Source organism: Oncorhynchus gorbuscha, linkage group LG04, assembly GCF_021184085.1.
Source record: "Oncorhynchus gorbuscha isolate QuinsamMale2020 ecotype Even-year linkage group LG04, OgorEven_v1.0, whole genome shotgun sequence".
NCBI lineage: Eukaryota > Metazoa > Chordata > Actinopteri > Salmoniformes > Salmonidae > Oncorhynchus > Oncorhynchus gorbuscha.
This window is the reverse complement of record NC_060176.1, coordinates 56036778-56056490: the sequence shown is the minus strand read 5'-3', so window position 1 is coordinate 56056490 and position 19713 is coordinate 56036778. Positions and strand designations below refer to the sequence as shown.

The 19713-nt window shown below is 41.6% G+C and overlaps 1 protein-coding gene across 2 annotated transcripts; it reads right to left on the bottom strand.

Annotated features, from left to right (window-relative positions):
- Nucleotides 1-1448: 1448 nt before the first annotated feature.
- On the bottom strand, nucleotides 1449-17867 carry LOC124034323 (rab11 family-interacting protein 2-like). Of its 2 annotated transcripts, XM_046347353.1 has the most exons (6): nucleotides 16948-17867; nucleotides 10011-10450; nucleotides 8925-9909; nucleotides 4277-7237; nucleotides 3689-3794; nucleotides 1449-3604 (listed from the first exon to the last, which is right to left on the bottom strand). In XM_046347353.1, exons 1-6 carry the CDS (start codon nucleotides 17295-17297, stop codon nucleotides 3398-3400), a joined length of 5049 nt encoding a protein of 1682 aa, XP_046203309.1. In that variant the 5' UTR covers nucleotides 17298-17867; the 3' UTR covers nucleotides 1449-3397. The 2 variants fall into 2 exon arrangements, with proteins under 2 accessions (XP_046203309.1, XP_046203310.1); XM_046347354.1 differs by lacking the exon at nucleotides 4277-7237 and having other exon boundaries at nucleotides 16948-17865.
- Between the last annotated feature and the right edge of the window lie 1846 nt (nucleotides 17868-19713).

Sequence of the window (19713 nt, the reverse complement as noted above, 5' to 3'; positions counted from 1 at the left end):
ATAATGGTCTGTGGCTGTTGTTCATGGTTCGGGCTAGGCTCCTCAGTTCCAGTGAAGGGAAATCTTAAGGCTACAGCATACAATGACATTCTAGACAATTATGTGCTTCCAACTTTGTGGCAACAGTTCGGTGAAGGCCTTTCCTGTTTCAGCATGACAATGTCCCCATGCACAAAGGGAAGTCCATACAGAAATGGTTAGTCGAGATGTAGTGTGGAAGAACGCCTGGCCTGCACAGAGCCCTGATCTAAACTCCATCAAACACTTTTGGGATGAAGTGGAACGCCGACTGCGAACCAGGCCTAACCCCCGAACATCAGTGCCCAACCTCACTAATGCAATTGTGGCAGAATGAAAGCAAGTCCCCACAGCAATGTTCCAACATCTAGTGGAAAGCCTTCCCAGAAGAGTGGAGGCTGTTACAGCATCAAAGGAGGGACCAACTCCATATTAAGGCCCTTGACTTTGGAATGAAATGTTTGAGGTGTCCACATACTTTTGAAGGTATATGTTTTGTCAGTGTCTGCAGTCTGGTTTGTACAATTTCAACATTTAATGAGAAAGCTTGCACTGCATGCATTTGTTTGGACCATTGCTCCCGAGATGGTGAGGGACTCTTTATTCACAGGTTTGTGGTTATTTGTGAATTCTTGTCTGTGGGTCAGAGACCTCATTACCATGATTTCTCAACTATTGTTTTTTTTTTTTTGTGTCTGAAAGTACACTACAATATACTCGAGAGCAGGGCAACATCCCGCGTGCACCACATCTTTCTATGGGCACAAGCGCTGTTCATGACACACCCCCTTGTTGGCAGATTAAACATTGCAGGTTTAAAGCTTATTTCCTGTAATTCTACACATTCTGTCATGTGGTGCAGAGAAAACGTTGCCGTTTTAAAGTAAATGTAATTTAAATTCTATACATTTTGCCATGTATAATGTGTCTTCATGTGATATGAGTGACTCAAACATAAAATCTATTGGTTAAGAAACAGAGTAAAAATGTTACCTGACAGACTAGTTCTAAATAGCACTAAGGTATGCAATGACTGACATGACAAAAGATGCCCTACCCAAGTTCAAAATTGGATGATTACAACTTTCAAGAGTAATTTGAAAGCCGGAGTGAGTTATATATTTTAACACGCACCCAGTCCTCCCCACAGTTTGAGAACCACTGCTCTAAAGGTCATGCAACACAATGTTATCATAGAGATTAAGTTTGACCTAATTCTTCAGAATGTGTATTCAACATTTTATATTTTTACTAATAACCTGTGAGAAACGTAAAGGTAGTGATGCATTTATTGAACAGACCCCAAACATATATTCCCTGCACATACACAAGTCATTTCTCAGTTAATTAAAACATGTCTAGGTCAGTGGAGCATAAGACCTACAGCTTTTAGAAGTCTTCAAGCTTTCTTAATAACATACTTGACAAAATTAAGATTTATTATACTTTATTTCAATTGGAACGATCAAAGTGTATACAATACTCTGAATTTAAAAGCAGTATAAACAAAAAGCTCTTAAGGAATCCAGACTTGCAGTAAAAGTAAATTCTTAGGTGTAAAACCCTTGAAGGCACAATCATAGACATGTGAATATTTCACAAGATTTCTTATTGCTATGACATTACACGAAGGCATAGTTGCAGAAGATGCATTGAGTAGATTACATTGAGACTTATACAAGTTGTAAGGCCATTGTCAAAACCTACCGCTTAATAAGCACTTCAAAGTGCCAAAGGCATTACATCTAACATGGATAAGGTTTATTTTGAAACATTCATAATGCTTAAATTGAAATTTCTACTTCATATTCCTCATCTACAGCAGCTCTCCAACATCAACATGTGAAAATGGCACGTTTATACGTTTTGAAGTAAAGATTGAGGAAGATGGTTTCCAATGACATTGTGCACCAATTATTTGGCATTGCCTACTAATTGTTTGATGTAATTGGAAACACTTAGCTCTCATTTTTACTACAAAACATAGGAAACAAGATATTCACATACTGTTTGTTGATGCTGGGGTTGAGCTGGAAATGAATATGAAGTTGTACATTTTTTCAATTTCCATATAAAATGTAATTATATTGGAAGCTCTTACTCAAAGTTAAACTCTTAGTTACTCTTGCATAAATATTTGACATGGTGTGTGCACTTATATTTGCATAAATATTTCACAATAGAAAGAAAAGAATGTACAGTGGGTACATCAGTGATTCAACAGCAGTAGATAAAAATAAATACATTTTAAAAAGTGAATCAGGTCTCTCCTTGCTCATGAACATGATCAGTTCTTTCCACCTTGAGGGATTCGAACCAGTGACCTTTTGGTTACTGGCCAAACGCTCTTAACCACATTTATCCATGACTTCAAAATGTAACAAGGGGACGGTAGGATAAACAACTAAAGTAATAAGGTAACTAATGCAAGAAACTGAAGTAAGGAATGTTGACTGATGAGAGTTTCCAATCAAACCACGTGAATCCGATCACAGGTTCAATAATGCGTCAACGAGCTAACTACACTAAGACCATTGTTTATCCGACATGTTCCTACCACACAACATGGACTTTCTGATTAAGGTTGATGTACTTGTACCTAGTCCCACAATAATTATTATCCATTTGATTTGGTATTAGATTAACTCCTGTGATTACACTAAGTAGTATAGCAGCACCAAGGCAAGTCATGATAATGTAAAGAATGACAAACATAACCCTAGAAAACAATGAAAGAAGATCAAGTTTTAAGAATGCAACAAAATAAAACACTAGCATCTTATTATTGAAGTGCTGTGTTAAGGCTTTGGGATGAGCAGATAAAGTATAACTAGTTAATTAAAGTCCACTGAATTGTAGGCACCATGGAGTCACTGTGCAAAGGCCTGGACAGATTTCATCAGTGACATGGACATCAACATACCGAGGGCATCCAGTTCTATTCTGCCTGAAGAGGAGACCGATTTAAAAAGTTGATTAAAAAAGTACCAACCCAATGACAAGAAATGTGCGCATACGGTAAATTAGTATTAAAAGGAATTCCAGTAGCGTAGTGTTACAACAAGGGCAAAAGCTTGTCAAATAATAGTAGCCTGGAATGATTCATTAATTAGTTCTAGAAAAAAAGCATTCCAGCATGCATCCCATGCTGAATTCCAGCATGCATCCCGGTTTCTGAAAGAAACCTGGAAATTGAATCTCAGCCTGACTCCTCATGGAGACAAAAGTGCATATGAGCAAAGGAAACAAGACCTTCATATAGATTTCTTGATCCAACACAGTGACAGCAATATAAAACCACACAAACTAAATGGAATATTGGAGGAGAAGCCTAAATCTTTCCCTCCATCCTACAGTTCCCTGGCCCACTCCTCACACCTTACAGGGCCTGCTTGGGAGAGTTGAGGCCTTGCAGGATGCTGGGCTTCTCCTCGATGACACGCACCAGCAGGTTGTCTATGTACTCCTCCAACTCAACGATCTTGAAGTCCTTCTTGGAGAGCTCCGTCTGCTGCTTCACCACCAGGGTAATCAGCTCTTCCTGGGTCAGCTGGGTGTATGGCCCACTCTCCACCTTACCTGGTGCCTGAGGATAGAGCAAACAGAGTCACAGATATTAGCATTCTATCACTGCTTTCAAAAGGTAAATAGACATATGAACATGTAGTACCTTCATATTTCCCAGTGAGCTGTCATAGGTCTTCAACACCCCAGTGGTGAGAGAGCTGATGAGAGCATGGCTCTCCATGGAGGTCATGGGCTTCACTGGGTGAGGCCTGGAAAGACAAGATTAAAGAAAACACTAAGAGGGTGGAGCATAACAATTGTTCACGGAAGTCAAGAGATTAGTTGGAAATGGAATGAACAGAGGTCTATTTCAGTTAGAGTCCAGTTACAGAAACCAGGGAAAATGACAAACAAAAACTGTCCCAATGTGCCATCATGAATCAGAATAGGTGCACTGACAACCAAGACTTTCCCCAAGATATAAAAAAAAAAGAGAACTCAATAGCATATCCCATGCTCACACCAAAACCAAAAATACGAACACAATTCCCTTTGATCCAACATACCCAGCAATTTGTTGGACATTTGACACTGAAAATCTCTCCAAATAGACAATTGTTAGACTAGACTTGAGGCTTATGGCCCATTACACAGACATAAGTTGATTGATTGAACAGAAGAAAATCCCATGCCGTGAAATGCATACAATCATTGAAGGGCTAGTTATGACCTCAGAGGGGTTCAGGCTCACCTGAGTGGTGTTAAGTCTGGCCGACCTCCATTGCTACTCATAACAGTGAGTGGCTGCGCCTCAGAGGTTGAGACCCAGGCCCGTATCAGGGTCTTACCCTCAGCCCCTGCCTGGGGTTTGGGCTCACCTACTGACTGGGGAGGCTCCGGAGAAGTCAGGTCAGAAGACATGCGGGAGAAGGTAAAAGGGTCTGCTGTCCACTCTTTCCTGGCTTGGGTTTCTACCTTTTCTCTACTATAGAGATTTCTCTGTCTAGTATTTTTGGCTTGCAGCTCAAGTTTGACAGATCCTGTAGTGGCTAACCTGATTGTTTCGTTTTCTCTGGGTGAAGGGTCTTGTTTAACCAGCTCACCTCTTCCCATGGCTCCTTTATTGCTCAAATTAGCTGGAGGCTGAGGTGCTGCTCGTTTATTTTTCCTTTGAGAAAATAACCTTCGAAAAGCAGGACTGGGGCCTTCTGGTTTTTCTTCCTCTGGATGTTTTTCTGGGTCACTGTCATTACAACTGGAGAACAGATCGGTTGAGTTGTTTGGCACACAAAGCTTAACCAAATCGTCAGTTGTCAGTCTCCGTTCAAGCTTGTCGTCTTTCTGTAGTCCTACAGAGAACAAGTCATCGCCACTGTGGCTCTGCTCTGGTTGGGCCCATGGGTCTTTAGGCAGGATCTCAGCAATGGGGAAAGGGTCATCAAACGTCTCTTTCATAATGAGTTCCAGTTGTTTTTTGTGAATGTCGCTTTCTACAGAGTCAGTAGCTTTAGTCATCGTTGGACTACTTTCCATGATGTCCGGGGTTGAGACTGCCCTCATCTCGGATCTGTTCTCCTGCTGTACAGTGGTATGCTCTGCTGATGTTAGCTCAGGATCTGCTTGCTCTTTGCTTACTAAACTTTGTCTGGGTTTGGCTGAGGGGATCTCTTTGGGAGTGTTTGGCAGTCCTTTAGGTTCATCTGTAGAACTTGACACCAAAACTTGTGGTGTAGGTCTATTAGGCTTTTCTAGTCGGAGAACAAATTTGCCATCATTGGCTGACGAAACAGATGTGTTAAGCACCTTCCTTGCATCTTCCCGAGGTTTCACTGAGGGTACATCTCTGCGCTGAGCCATAGGATTTGTAGAGACTAAGACTTTGGAGACGAAGGTGTTGTGTCTTTCAACAGATGGATTATTCTGTGCAGTGCTCTGGCTTTGCTTTTTGTTTGAGTCGGCCTCTAGTCTACGGGGTTTGGGAGGAGGGATAGGCACTGGTGAACTGTTGGGCCCCACTCTCCTCCAAGATGAAGATTGAACTTCCTGAACTTGTGTCCGTTGCTGGTTTAGGCATTCTGCTGCCCTCTCCTGCAAGTAGGAATATTTGTCAGTAAGTGGAGGTGCTGGGAGGTCAAAGTCTACGCATTCCTTTTTCCTTTGTGAAAATCCCCTTTGAGAAGTAGGACTGGGCTCTTCTGGTTTTTCCTCTGGATGCTTTTCTGAGTCACTGTCATTACAGCTGGAGGACAGATCTGTTGAATTGTTTGGCGTAAAATGTTTAACCAAGTCATCAGTTTTCATTCCCAGTTCTTCAAGCTTGTCCCCTTTCTGTGGTCCTCCAGAGAACAGGTCATCTCCACTGTGGCTCTGCTCTGGTTGAGCCCATGGGTATTTAGGCAGGACCTCCGCAATGGGAAAAGGGTCAGGTTCAGAAAATGTCTCTTTCATAAAGCGTTCCAGTTGTTTTTTGTTATTGTCGCTTTCTACAGAGTCAGGTGAGGGTTGCTTTTCACTGTTAGCAGTTACCTCAGTGTTCTTTGCCATGACTGGACTACTCACTCTCATGTCTATGGAGGCTGCCCTCATTTCTGATCTGTTCTCCTGCTGTACATTGGTAGTAGACTCTGCTGCTTTTGGCTCAGGATCCACTTGTCTCACTGGCTCTTTGCTGGTTAACCTTTGTCTGGGTTTGGTTGCGGGGATCTCTTTGAGAGCGTTCGGCAGTCCTTTACATCCATCTGTACAACTTGACACCCAAACTTCTGTTAATGTAAGTCTAGTAGGCTTTTCTATTGGGAGAACAGAATGGCCTTCACTGGCTAAAGCAACTGATGTTTTAGGCACCTTGCTTGCATCTTCCCAAGGTTTCACTGAGGGTACGTTGCTGCTTTGAGCCATAGGAATGGTAGAGCCCAAGACTTTGGAGACGAAGGCGTTGTGTCTTTCAACAGTTTGATTAGCCTGTGCAGTGTTCTGGCCTTGCTTTTTGTTTGAGTCCATCACTAGTCTAGGGCGGGCTGCAGCTCCAGGTTTGGGAGGGGGGATGAGCGCTGGCGAACTGTTGGGCCCCACTCTCCTCCAAGATGATTGAACTTCCTGAACTTGTGTCTGTTGCTGGTTAAGGCGTTCTGCTGCCCTCTCCTTCAAGTACAAATATTTGTCATTGTGTGGAGGTGCTGGGGAGTCGAGGCCTGGGCCATCAACGCTCATCTCTTCTCCAATGAGCTGAGATGTGTATTCCTGCTGTCTCTGATTCACTTCTGCAATGATATGGTCCCATTGAGTCTGTCCTTGTACTCCATGCCTCTTCTGTGGGAACAGGCGATCATAGTCAGGAAGAGGTAGAGGAGGTCTTTTGGCCTCAACCTCCTTAATTGACACAAGAGAGCCACAATTAGCAGACACACTTCTGGAGCCTGCATTGGGATTTCCATGCAGTTCCATTGGGCTGGGGGGCTGAGGAGCTTGCCGCTTCCTCTCAGATCCGACAGGGGAAGATCCTATGGCAGTCAGGTTCTCAGTGCTGCTGCAGAGGGACTCGGAGGTGCTCCTCCGTGTCCTAGGTGGAGCCAGGGAGGAGTGAAGGTTGGAGAACATATCAGGAGACTCAGAAGGGACGCTAGAGAGAGGGGATTCGGTGCAGGACAGGGAGGGAGATTGCCTATGGGAGTCTGAGTTGGGGGTTTCAGGCTGCTTCAGAGACTCCACCAATCTGCCAAGGAGTGAAAACAATGCTTGGAGGTCAGTGTCTGACCGTCACAATATACCAGAGTTATGAGCATGCCCAGCACAGCTGAAATAGTCAACACACCTCTCATGAGTTAGCCTAATCTTTGTGTGGTGTTTCATTCCATCAAGATCTTATCTTCACGTGTGATGATGCACCCCAAATGCTCCCAAGAAAAGAATGTCAGAAGAATGTGTGTGCTTTCCAGGCTCTGTTCTTTTCTATTCCATTCTTTGTTCTTCATTTGGAGCCCTAATGATGATAATTGTGTATACCCAGAGCCTTTTCTGTCTGATATTTCAAATGTTCGTATTCATTTGTTTCAAAATGAAAGAACAATCCAGTTATGACAAAAATATCCTATCCTGTCTGAAACTGCGAAAATGAACAGGGACCCACTCAAACATTCTGACATTCTTTTCTTGAAAGGAGAAGGTTACGTCATCACACCTGGTAAGGTCTTGATGGAATTCAACATAATTTGGAAATATTGGAATTCCCACAATTGACCTTCTTTTAAAAACACTTTAAAAAGTAGTTATAAAAAAACATATTACATTTACTTTAGGATGGACCATTTAATAATTCTTGTAAAAAGCTCAAAAACATAGGCTAGTAAACAAATCCAGATTTAGAATGTCTGAATTTCAAACAAGAGTAGGCTATAGTGAAACTAAGTATTTTATCCTTTAAAGGAATTGGGCTATATTGAGTGGACAACTCACCATTAGGAAAGAATGGTTCAAATAAATCCAGAAAACAGAAATAGATGAGTGGAAAAACAAAGCCTCGTTTTCCCCAGCAGACATTTTCAGTGTAGTTAGTCACCCTGTGCGAGCGCACGTCATCACTTCCAACCTGTTCTGCACCATACCATCCCGTTTCAGACACACACACAGGTTCCACACTACAGACCAATCAGCACACCGGCCAAACAGGTCCATCACGCGCCAAATGGAATTCCTTTCAGGCTTTTAAGAGCCTTAAGACAATCAAGAGGAACAAAGAGATGAAACTAATTGCAGCCAGCATAGATTGGAGACATGGTCTGGTGTACAGATTAGTTCATCCTGATACAAACCACCATTTGATCACTAAAGTCACCAGACAACCAATTGTAACTGAGAATAATAAACTACTAATTTCAGTTGTATATCATATCAAGCGAGGAAAACAGCACCACAGCTGTTCAATCTGGACAATATACAGTAATTTCCATGAAAAAAATATATTTTAAGAGTTATAAGAATGCAGTAGTTCAGTAGTGACAGTTTGGAAAATGGTTGATAAAGGCTACCAAGGCAGTCATTGTAATCATTTGCATGTGCTGGCTCTGAGGTCAAAAATTCCACCACTAAATATTTAAAAATAACATGAACTACAGAGACAGAAAAAGGTTATTGGTTAGTGTTACCAGATCAGTAGTGAAATACATTGTGTGTATATAGTAGCTCCACTTACCATTGTGTTCCAGCAGAACATCAGGTAGGCCTACATTACATTAGTAGGCTGACATCAAAACTCACAGCAGATAGAAGGCCAAATCCTAACTTGAGATCTGCACTATTAAAATCATGCATTGGTGGGAGATTTGAGCAATGTTTGGACATACTTATTCAGATCTCAAGTTAGAAAAGAACTGTAAGTGCATGAGAACAAGACTGACACCTACCTGGGCTTGACTGCAGACACCTTGGCAGTGCGGTTGGAGTTGAAGACTGCAGCGCTCGGGGTGTTGGTGCCGCAAACACCCTTCTGGTGGTCCACCGGGCTCTCAAATGGGATTGGAGGGTCTGGACTGAGGAGAATATCCTTGAGTGGGTTGGCAGCATGGCGAGGGGCAGGAACAGGGACCTCCAAATCTCTGGTGCTGTGACTGGGAGATGGGTTGTGCCTCACCTCATTGGCGACACTCTGCTGCAGCTCTTCCTTCTTCTCCTCCTTCTTCCTGATCATACCAAACAGAGAGGACAGCCTCTCCGTCACAGAGGCCTCCTCCTGTTGTTTCTGCTCCTCTGCCTTCTTTGCCTCCTCCTGCTGCCTCTGTTCCTCCCCCAGCCTCTGAAGCTCACCCGCCTTCAGCCGCCTTTCTTCCGCTAGCCGCTTCCGGTCCTCTTCCTCTTCCTGCTGCTTCTTCCTCCTTGCCTCATCCTCCTGGAACCTTCTCTCCTGCTCCTCCTGTTTCTTGCGTTCCTCCTCCTGTTTCTTGCGTTCCTCCTCCTGTTTCTTGCGTTCCTCCTCCTGCAGTACCTTGAGCTGCACTCTTTGTTTCTCCTCATTATGCCTCTTCTCCTCAGCCTGCCTCTTCTCTCCCTCTTCCTGAAGGCGCCTTTTCTCCAGCAGAGCCCTATCCCTATCTGCAGACTCCTTTCTGTAGGTGTTGACAGGGGCGCCCTTGAGGGAGTCTACGGTGGCGTCAGATGGTTGCCTGTGGCTTCGTACATCCTCCACTGAGCCCTGACCAGAGCTGTTAAGGCTGAGGGTGGACCCAGACATGGGTTCTACCTCCTCTGCATACACATGATTGCCGTTGATACACGTGCTGTTCGGGTCTTCTTTCTGCTTGGATCTGCCCAGAAGAGAAAAAGGTCCTGTAGACACTTTGCTGTCATTGCTGCCTGTGCGCTTGTGGCCCAGGAACTTGAACTTCTTTTTAACTGTAGATAGAAAGAGGTTACTGCATATGCCAATTATCATTACTCAAATATGAAAAGGTCAGCAGATAGTCAAAATGTTTAACTGATTAGAAGGAGCTCACCATCAGGAGAATCCACATTGAGGCCAGAAGAGCGACTGCCACCGAGGGATGCGTTCTTCTCAGGAAGAGTGCCCAGTGTGGACATGGACTGGGAGACATTGCGCTGCAGGTTGGATTTAGGGGCAAAGAGGGACTTGAGCTTGGATTTTCTCTTGGCCCCAGGAGACTCTGGGCACACTGAGTGGGAGTCAGCCTCTCCCTCGCTGTCAGTGACTACCTGGCTGAAAGAGGGCACTATTGCAGAGGCTGAGTCAGAGAAGCTGTCCTTTTTTTTCCCACGCACTTTGTCCTTGAGCTTTCCGATGCGGGAGCGTGGTTTGTCTTGCATAGAAAGGTCAAACATGCTGGCTGTTAAGTTGTTTCTCATGAACTGGATGTCCATCATCACTTCCCCTCTGACCTTGTCCTCCTTCCCATTCTTATCCAGCAGTTTGTACCAACTGAAAATGAGAGTCAGATAAAGAACAAGATTAGATCCTCCTGTTCAATTAATTAAAACTACTGAAGGTCAAATGACCGGAATTGTTTATTACGCAACCAGTGACATTTGAATTAGCCTAGCCCCTAGGTAAAACCTTTTCAACAACATCACGATTTGCCAGGAAATCAGATGTACAGAAATTGTGGTCAAACATGACTTGATAAAAATTGCGGAACTATAAAAGGACAGACCTATGACATTTCTAACAGTTTGAGGTCAGGACCTAGAATAGATCTAGCTCCTCTAGTGTTGACGTAAATAGGCTGTAAACGAATTGCAGTTCAAATAAATGTCCTTTGCTTTGTGTATACATGTCTCTTAAGTGAAGACCAGACACATACATGCCATTGACTGGCATGCACCCTGTTCCAGCAACCACTGGGCCAAACAGATAAAGCAGACAATTACTCCTTTGTTCTGCCTCTGCCCTCATTTCCTCCCTGTTGAGCACATTGTTTATGCCTACTCAGAACAAGGGAAAAGCAGAAGTGTTTGAGAGCCTTTTCCATAACTATGACAAAACAAGCAATTAGTATGCCCTGTCACACTGAGTCTCTGTGATTGCAGAGACTGCACTGAACAAAAGCACTGCTAGATTTGTTGGTAAATTAGTAGACAGGTAACGCAAAGTATAGCTTCACAGACTGTCCCCCAGGTGAGTTCTCACCTTTCCAAGACCAGAGAAACACATCCAATACATCCTGGAGCAAGTTTAGTGCAAGTCTCTTGCAAAAGGCTTTTATTTGTTTTGCATATTTAGTGACTTGCAGTATGCCCCTAGTCTTTTCACATATTTAATTAAGTTATCATATAAATGGAAGTAAACATTTTTTGGACTGGCTTATAAAAAGGCAGCCAATAGAGGCTAAAACTCCCTGGTTAAATCCAGTGTAATCACTGAACATCCAGGTTAAGGTCAGCTGATACCAGGAAAGCATTCACAGGGTCAGAGTTGTGATAGATAAGTTGGGGCTCTAGTGAGATAAGTTGGGGCAGTACACACATTCTTCCCTGATGACATCATCCATCCATAAGCAGGAAAAGGTTCAAGGAAAACAAAAGATAGCAGCTGATCACATTTTACTCATGGTAGATCATTAGCCTATGTGCCTACATTTAGGATGCATTCAGCTGAAGTTCTGTACTTCGCTGGGCAGTGATCAAATCAAATTGTCACAAGCGCCAAATACAACATTTTTAGACCTTAGCGTGAAATGCTTACTTACAAACCCTTAACCAACAATGCAGTTCAAGAAATCAAGTTAAGAAAATATTTACTAAAGTAAAAATCAAATCAAAAAGAAAATGTATTTAACTAAGAAAATCCCATTGAGAACCAAAGTATTTTTCAAGGGAGACCTGGCCAAGGCAGCAGCAATCGATGCAATAGATAAAACATACATGATCCAGCCTAAAAAAAAAGCATTTACACTCCTCTGTAACAGCCCCCATCAATATTTTAAATTATTTCTGTGGCACTAACATATCTAGATGAAGCATGGATCATAGATTATTCCATGCGTCTGGTGCACAAGAAGAGAAGGCAGTCTTGCCTAATACTGTGAATGTATAACTAGGCTATATACAGAGGGTACCGAGTCAATGTGCGGGGGGGTACAGGTTAGTTGGTAATTTGTAGTGACCATGCACAGCTAAACAAAGAGTAGCTGTTATTTTATTTTTTTAATCAGACATTCTACGTGGTTCATGTAAAAGATCAGTGCAACATTACCCTGTTACTGGTGTACTAAAACAAACATGACCAGACATGATCCTGCAGGAAAAGTCAGGAAACATGCATGGGAGAAAACCTCACCCACCTTCCATAAAGCTCAGCAGAGCACTACAGGACTCCTAAACTGTAGGCTAATGAAAGCTGTGCTAAAACTTTAAGCATTACTAATCTTCTTCCCAAAATGGGTCATGCCAAGTAAAACAGCAACTACCAACTTCTGTTTATGTAGTACTAGATGGACTGAACACATCAGTGAAGGGATGTTATGAGTTTAAAAAGGAACAACAAGTTGACAAGATACATGTGATAGCGTTTACAGAGAAATAGAAAACCCTGGCCCTAATAGAGGAGTGGTGGTCTGTCCTGTTGGACCGGTTCTCTCTGAGAAAGTGGTAGAGGCACAGACTTCTCTGAAGTATAATGATTAACATGTCACAATCTAATGATTAGGGTTGGGCAGTATCCAGATTGATACAGTGATACAGTCATACTGTCCTCTCATCCTGTGATTTACGGTATTACCAGGTTAGTACACAAGGGGGTGCCAAAGAACTCTAAAATGCCCATTGAGCATCTATTACCAGAATAGTAATAAAATTAGCAAAAGTAAATCACGCATTTCCAATAAGGCTGGTAGCTAAATATGCTAACACAAATAGCAAAGACATGCAATCCAGCTCATCAAGTTATACACATTCAGTACCTGTCAAAAGTTGACACAGGCTTTGTCTTTATTTTTACTATTTTCTACATTGTAGAATAATAGTTAAGACCTCAAAACTACAAACACACATGTGGAATCATGTAAACACACAAAAAAAAGTGTTGTATAAATTAAAATAGCTTTTATATTTGAGATTCTTCAAAGTAACCACTCTTTGCATTGATGACAGTTTGAAAACTCTTGGCATTCTCAACCAGCTTCACCTGGAATGCTTTTCCAACAGACTTGAAGGAGTTCCCACAAATGCTGAGCACTTGTTAGCTGCTTTTCCTTCACTCTGCGGTCCAACTGATCCCAAACCATCTCAATTGGGTTGAGGTCAGGTGATTATGGAGGCCAGGTCATCTGATGCAGCACTCCATCACTCTCCTTCTTGGTCAAATAGCCCTTACACAGCCTGGAGGTATGATTGATCATTGTCCTGTTGAAAAACAATTGATAGTCCCACTAAGCGCAAACCAGATGGGATGGCGTATCGCTGCAGAATGCTGTGAAGCATTTATTTGGGCTGCAATTTCTGAGGCTGGTAACTCTAATGAACTTATCCTCTGCAGCAGGGGGCGGCAGGGTAGCCTAGTGGTTAGAGCGGAAGATTGAGAGTTCAAACCCCTGAGCTGACAAGGTACAAATCTGTCGTTCTGCCCCTGAACAGGCAGCTAACCCACTGTTCCCAGGCCGTCATTGAAAATAAGAATGTGTTCTTAACTGACTTGCCTGGTTAAATAAAGGTTAAAAAAAAAAAATAATTAAAACGTAAAAAAAGAGGTAACTCTGGGTCGTCCTTATGAGAGCCAGTTTCATCATAGCGCTTTTTGGTTTTTACAACTGCACTTGAAGAAACTTTCAAAGTTCTTGACATTTTCCAGATTTACTTTAAGACATGGTCAGTCATTATGTACTGTCGTTTATCTTTGTTTATTGGAGCGGTTCTTGCCATAATATGGACTTGGTCTTTAACCAAATAGGGCTATGTTCTGTATACCACCCCTACCTTGGTCACAACTGATTGGCTCAAAACACATTAAGGAAAGACATTCGACAAATTAACTTTGAACAAACCTGTTAATTGAAATGCATTTCAGGTGACTTCCTCATGAAGCTAGTTGAGAGAATGGCAAGAGTGTGCAAAGCTGCCATCAAGGCACTTACTACATGATTCCATGTTATTTCATAGTTCAGTCTTCACTATTATTCTACAATGTAGAAAAATGTAAAACATAAAAACCCTTTAATGAGTAGGTATGTCCAAACTTTTGACTGTTACTGTACATACACACGAGCTACCGAATATCATTGTTGGCGAGTTACAAGCGAATGTGAACGAGAGACGTTGTGCAAATAAACAAAGTTGATAGATGCTAGTCTGAAGAAAGAACAGTATTGGCTCTGGATCAGCATGTTTATACCCTGTGTGGAGTCTGGAGTCACTAGGGCAATGGGCCTGCCTGCTCTGAGTAGAGGGGGGAGGAACAAACAGGCCAATGGAGAGTCACCTTAACTAATCCACTTAGATTAGTAACAAATTAAACTTAAGGGTTGCATTAAATGCTGAATTCTGCATCCCCCCCAAAAATGCATAAGAAATATACATCTTGCTACATTTTGCAAACGCAGACCTAAAAATACTTCTGTCTCATGTCTGCTCATCATCAGACTAATAATCTCAGGTGAGAATTCACAGGCATTCTATCAGCAGACAGTGCTCTGACTGATTTGTAACTACTTTTCTCGGTGTAGCCACGTACTTCTCTGGTAAAATGTGAGAAACTAAGCAAGACATTAGGAAATGTAGCTGGCTACATTCTTTCTATGATAAACATTAGAAATATGATGGCCATGCATAGTTTTTGCCAAAAGACCTTTGTTTCTTTGTAAACTCATTTACTTGTGAGGCTGCCAGCCAAATGGCATTGCTCTTTGTCGTCATCTGATTAAAATGAAGCCATTTTTCTGCCAAATGTGTTACACCAATGTATTTTCTGTGAAGGAAAACTTGACTTTGAATATAAAAAGCGACCCCCGTCTACACAGCTGGATTCACCTGGTCCCGCTTTCTCCTGATGTGCCATTTACAAACATGTGACTGGCTCAAATGTTCTAGGAAACTGTGGTAAGCTTCAAAATGTAAAATAATGTGACAGGTCAAATGAAGACGTATTCCTAACATATTGCACAAGTTAACTGCAGGTATTTACTTAAAGAGTAACTACAAATATGAAAATGTATTGAAAAACTGCAAAGAAAGTGTCAATGGTATTGACAGTTTTGAAAAACATCCCGTGGCTATTTCCAAATACCTCAGTATACTTCAAGACTACTAATGACTAACATGACAGACTAAACAGTATGGATTTGTTTATTGACAGAAGATCGGTTGTGTGCCTTTGAGAGAAATACAGAAAATATATTTTTTTAATGAAAAGAGTAAACCTCTTGAGTCATGCACACAATTACATAGGCCCATTTCATGATGAATTTGGTGTTGATAAATAGCCTAATTATATATTTTAGACATCTCATGAACATGAAACAGGCCTACAGCTAAGCCAATTTCCAATGTGGATAAGGACACACCAAATATAGGCCAATACCGTTGTCAGTAGTGCCTCCACATGTTTTTATATCCAAGTTGGAACTTGCTCTTTCAACTAATAGGTCTAGGAACAGTGATGGCGCATGTTCAGAGCCATACCCAGAACATGATCAGTAACATGGTGTGTTATTAGGTGTCAGATCATTTAACTTTGTCTCATGCTGAGAAAATATTCTACTACATTGTGAGAGAGGACAAAGAGCTCCCATGCAGGAGATCCTAGTGCCTTACTTCAACATCAAACCCTGACCTATCAGCATTTACATTTTTATGTTTACCTTTATTTAGCTAGGCAAGTCAGTTAAGAACAAATTCTTATTTTCAATGACGGCCTAGGAACAGTGGGTTAACTGCCTGTTCAGGGGCAGCACGACAGATTTGTACCTTGTCAGCTCGGGGATTTGAACTTGCAACCTTCCGGTTACTAGTCCAACGCTCTACCCTGCCGCCCCAGCATTACACTAAAGTAGGTCAGTAATATAACACCATTCACTGCTAGGGGAAACAAACAGCAACGTCCAATACTCTTTTTGTGTTGGAGAGAAGGAGCAAGACAAGGCAAGTGAGAAGGAAAGTAGACTAGTAGAGAGAACTTTGTCATCAAAAACTATACAAACAGATTTAGTCAAATCTAGATAAGCCTCCAGATATGAGTGTATAATAAGCAAGTGAATTAGGTAATGAAGTACTGTACAAATGCTGCCCGTGTGGCAGCCTAAACAGAGAACATTTTACACAGGAAGATACAACCATATGACTAGTAGTCACTCACTGCCCTCAACAACAGCAATTAACAAATAGTCCACAATTCAAAAGCCAGCCAGCAGTCTTAAATATTAAAATCGGTGTCCTTCGGTCTAGAAAACAGTGGCTTTTAAATTAACACTATTACATAAGGCAAGGGTGTGTACATTTTTCTTGAATTATTCATGTTTTGCCATGTTATGAAGCTCGTTACACCCATTATGATGGGCCTATCCCATCATTGTTGTGAATGTCATCCATGGATCCCAGCTCAACAACATGTCAGTGTGATGGTGTGATTAACCCGCTGCTTTAAATAACCTTGTAGGAACATGGGGAATGTCAGGAATGTAGACACTGGTCAATATTCCTCTTAATGAGACATGGCCCAACCATAAGCATTACCTGATCCAGCTGTGAATGCCAGAGATACAGTAGGCTTCACAGTTAACACTAATGAGCTGGAATTTCCCAACTACTTCCACTCTTTTCAGAGGGAATTCCTCAAACAGCTAGGTTAATAATTAGGCTGGGTTCAGATATCAACTCAAGTAGGCTATTCACTGTCTTGACTCAACATAAATCAGATCGCTTTCCCACCAGCTCCATGACTCCACACACTCAGATCTTTTTGCTTCAATCAACATGAGAGTTACTTACTCGGTCTTTTTGCGGGCGCTGTTATCGTGTAGATCAAGTAGGTTGATCACAGCTCGTCCCAGGAGCTTGTCCAGTCCCACCAGAGCTCTGTGCATTACTATGATGTATAGTGTGCAGCGTTCAGCATTGCCATGGTGGAACAGTGGCAGGTCAAACGTTGCCTCTTCCTTCCATACCGGTGCGACACATTTCTCGGCAACCGAGGTAGAAAACTTGTCTTTGGCCACCTGCATGATGGCATAGGCATCGTTGGTTCCATTCTTTCCTTTGATCCTCAAATTCCTGGCTTGGAACACGGTCACCTGTACGCTTGTGGGATACCACTGCTGACTTTGGTCAGCCAAAGACATTTTCAAAGCTTTAAGCTTTTACAAATACTAGTTTTGCAGGTTTTAAGATATCACAACGACTTTCTTCTCACTTCAAGAGACTGACTCACCAAACGGTAGCTCGTCGTCCTCTATAATGTCGACTCTAGCTGATTATGTCGTAACACTTGACACGCCTCCCCAGTTCACTGTACAACACCGTCCACGTACGTAGGCCACACGGTAACTATGCCAAAGATAGTCTGAATAATGTAGCCGACCTTATATAGCTATCAGGGTCAATTAATGCACGCATGTGTTTGTCCTTACTAACCTAACGTTACTGGCTATCTAGCTACTATAACTAGTTCAAGATTAAATGTCGCCAAGAACTTGCTAACGTACCCCCCAAAATAAACTCAGACGTTTCGCAAGGACCATCGTATAATATTTTATTCTACAATCAAATTATACTCTGCTATGTCATAGAAAGGTAAAATACTAATACAACGGCTATCCACTGACTGCAATACTTGCTTTTCACAGCATCTCTCTTCTTGTTTTGACTTGTTTCATTGTTGAACAATAAACTTCCTCATCAACCATTGTTACCGCCCATACTCTCCCACAACCTATCTGATTGGTAAGGATTTGCGTCAATAAATGAAAGACCTACCGTGATTGGACAGTTGTGCTGGTGCCATTGTAACGTGAATTATGCAGTCTTTTCATCGAGTCTAGGCACAGGTCTAGGATCAGTTTACAATCCCTGAATCCCCAGGACGATGATGACCTTCCTACACCCTCAGCCTTACTGAATTTCTGTCGTTTGCTCTGTTTCTTGGTAAACTAAACGGAACAAATTGTCATTAAAAAAAATGTGACAAAGGTTTCAGCTTTGTTGAACACACAGGGTAAAGAAGTCACAAATTATACCAGAACGATATTAACGGAGGCTTCAGAGACAGCTGATACTCAAACAGTCTGCAGACAGCTGATACTCAGACAGTCTGCAGACAGCAATAACTGAGTTTGTCTCAGACTTCTTCATTCGCATTCATCTCATGCTCATATCAGAGAAGCATAATTGCACCATCAGTATGAGAACAATGACAAGATACGAAGTTGTATTTTTTTTTATTTTGCATCATTTTTTTCTATAAGGCACAGTCTGAATTTCTTGAACAATATATTATTGAATTAAAAACAGTTATTTGTCACAATCATTTCATTCTGATGTCACTGTGACAAATTAAAATATAAATATACATACAACATTTTGAAATCTCCCTTTTTCAATTTGAGATGAAAGTGGACACACAACTTGGAAATCATTTAGGGACCTATCACCAATGTGATGAATGTTAGTAAATGGATGAAATGTAAATCTGGGTAACCATGAGTGAAAAGATGACACATTTTATCATTGTGTTCTTGCACATTTTGACATTTAATACCTAATGTAAATAAGTGGAATAAGAAGTTTTTTTTCTTCCAGTGACAATGTGTTGTAGAAGGTAAACTCATGAATATCAGACACAGGTTATATAAATATGTTGTGACCAGCCACTACTGCAGGTTTAGCAGTTTGACATCCCCTCAACAATTAAATACAATACATGTATTCACATATGTGATACCACTGCTTTGTACTTATCACAAATCTGAGCTTTGTGAGTTTGAGTTATTAACATTAACCCAAAGGGAGATTTCAGGACCTAGAATAAGGATACAATCTATGAAATGCATCCAATTAGCTAAACACTGATATTGAGGTAAGCTCTGCTATTCTACAAAATTCTTTGGCATAATCATTTCCCTGAACACATTGGAGTTGTTTAGAGGAGCTTATCTAAGATGCAGTGAGTTGTTGCATTCTTACACACTCTGAAAGAATACTCAAGATCAAAATAGCATAATATGGTTTTACACAATATTGGATGATAAAGTGTGTGAAGAAACATGAGGCAATTATGTAGATAACATGAATCAGTTCTGTCATAATTTATTTTGCCTTTACTCTGAGCTTTGTACATTAACAGAAAAAAATAGTGTAGAAGTAGTTGATTTTTACTTTAACAAGCTTCTAAGCCATTAGTTTATGAGGTAAATGTGTGTGTGTATGTGTGGGGAGCGTGGGGGGGGGGGTCAGTAAGCACTTACTGTATCTTGATTAATGTGTTAGAAACCAGAGCAATTTACCACATAATTTAACAAGCGTTAACATAGTCTCCTGATGCAGATGACAAACTGAACATGGTTTTACTGATGCATCCCTTTGACTTGTCAGCGCATGAACAATGATGTTTGAAATCCTGGAGGGGGCAGTGTTTAGATAAGTGTAAATCCAGAGATTTGAAACTCCGAGGGTGTGAGAGCACAGGGGTGCGTTCAGTTCGATTGAACATTTGGTACACTGTGTAACCACTTGTACTGAATGACACATTTCCCCAAATTG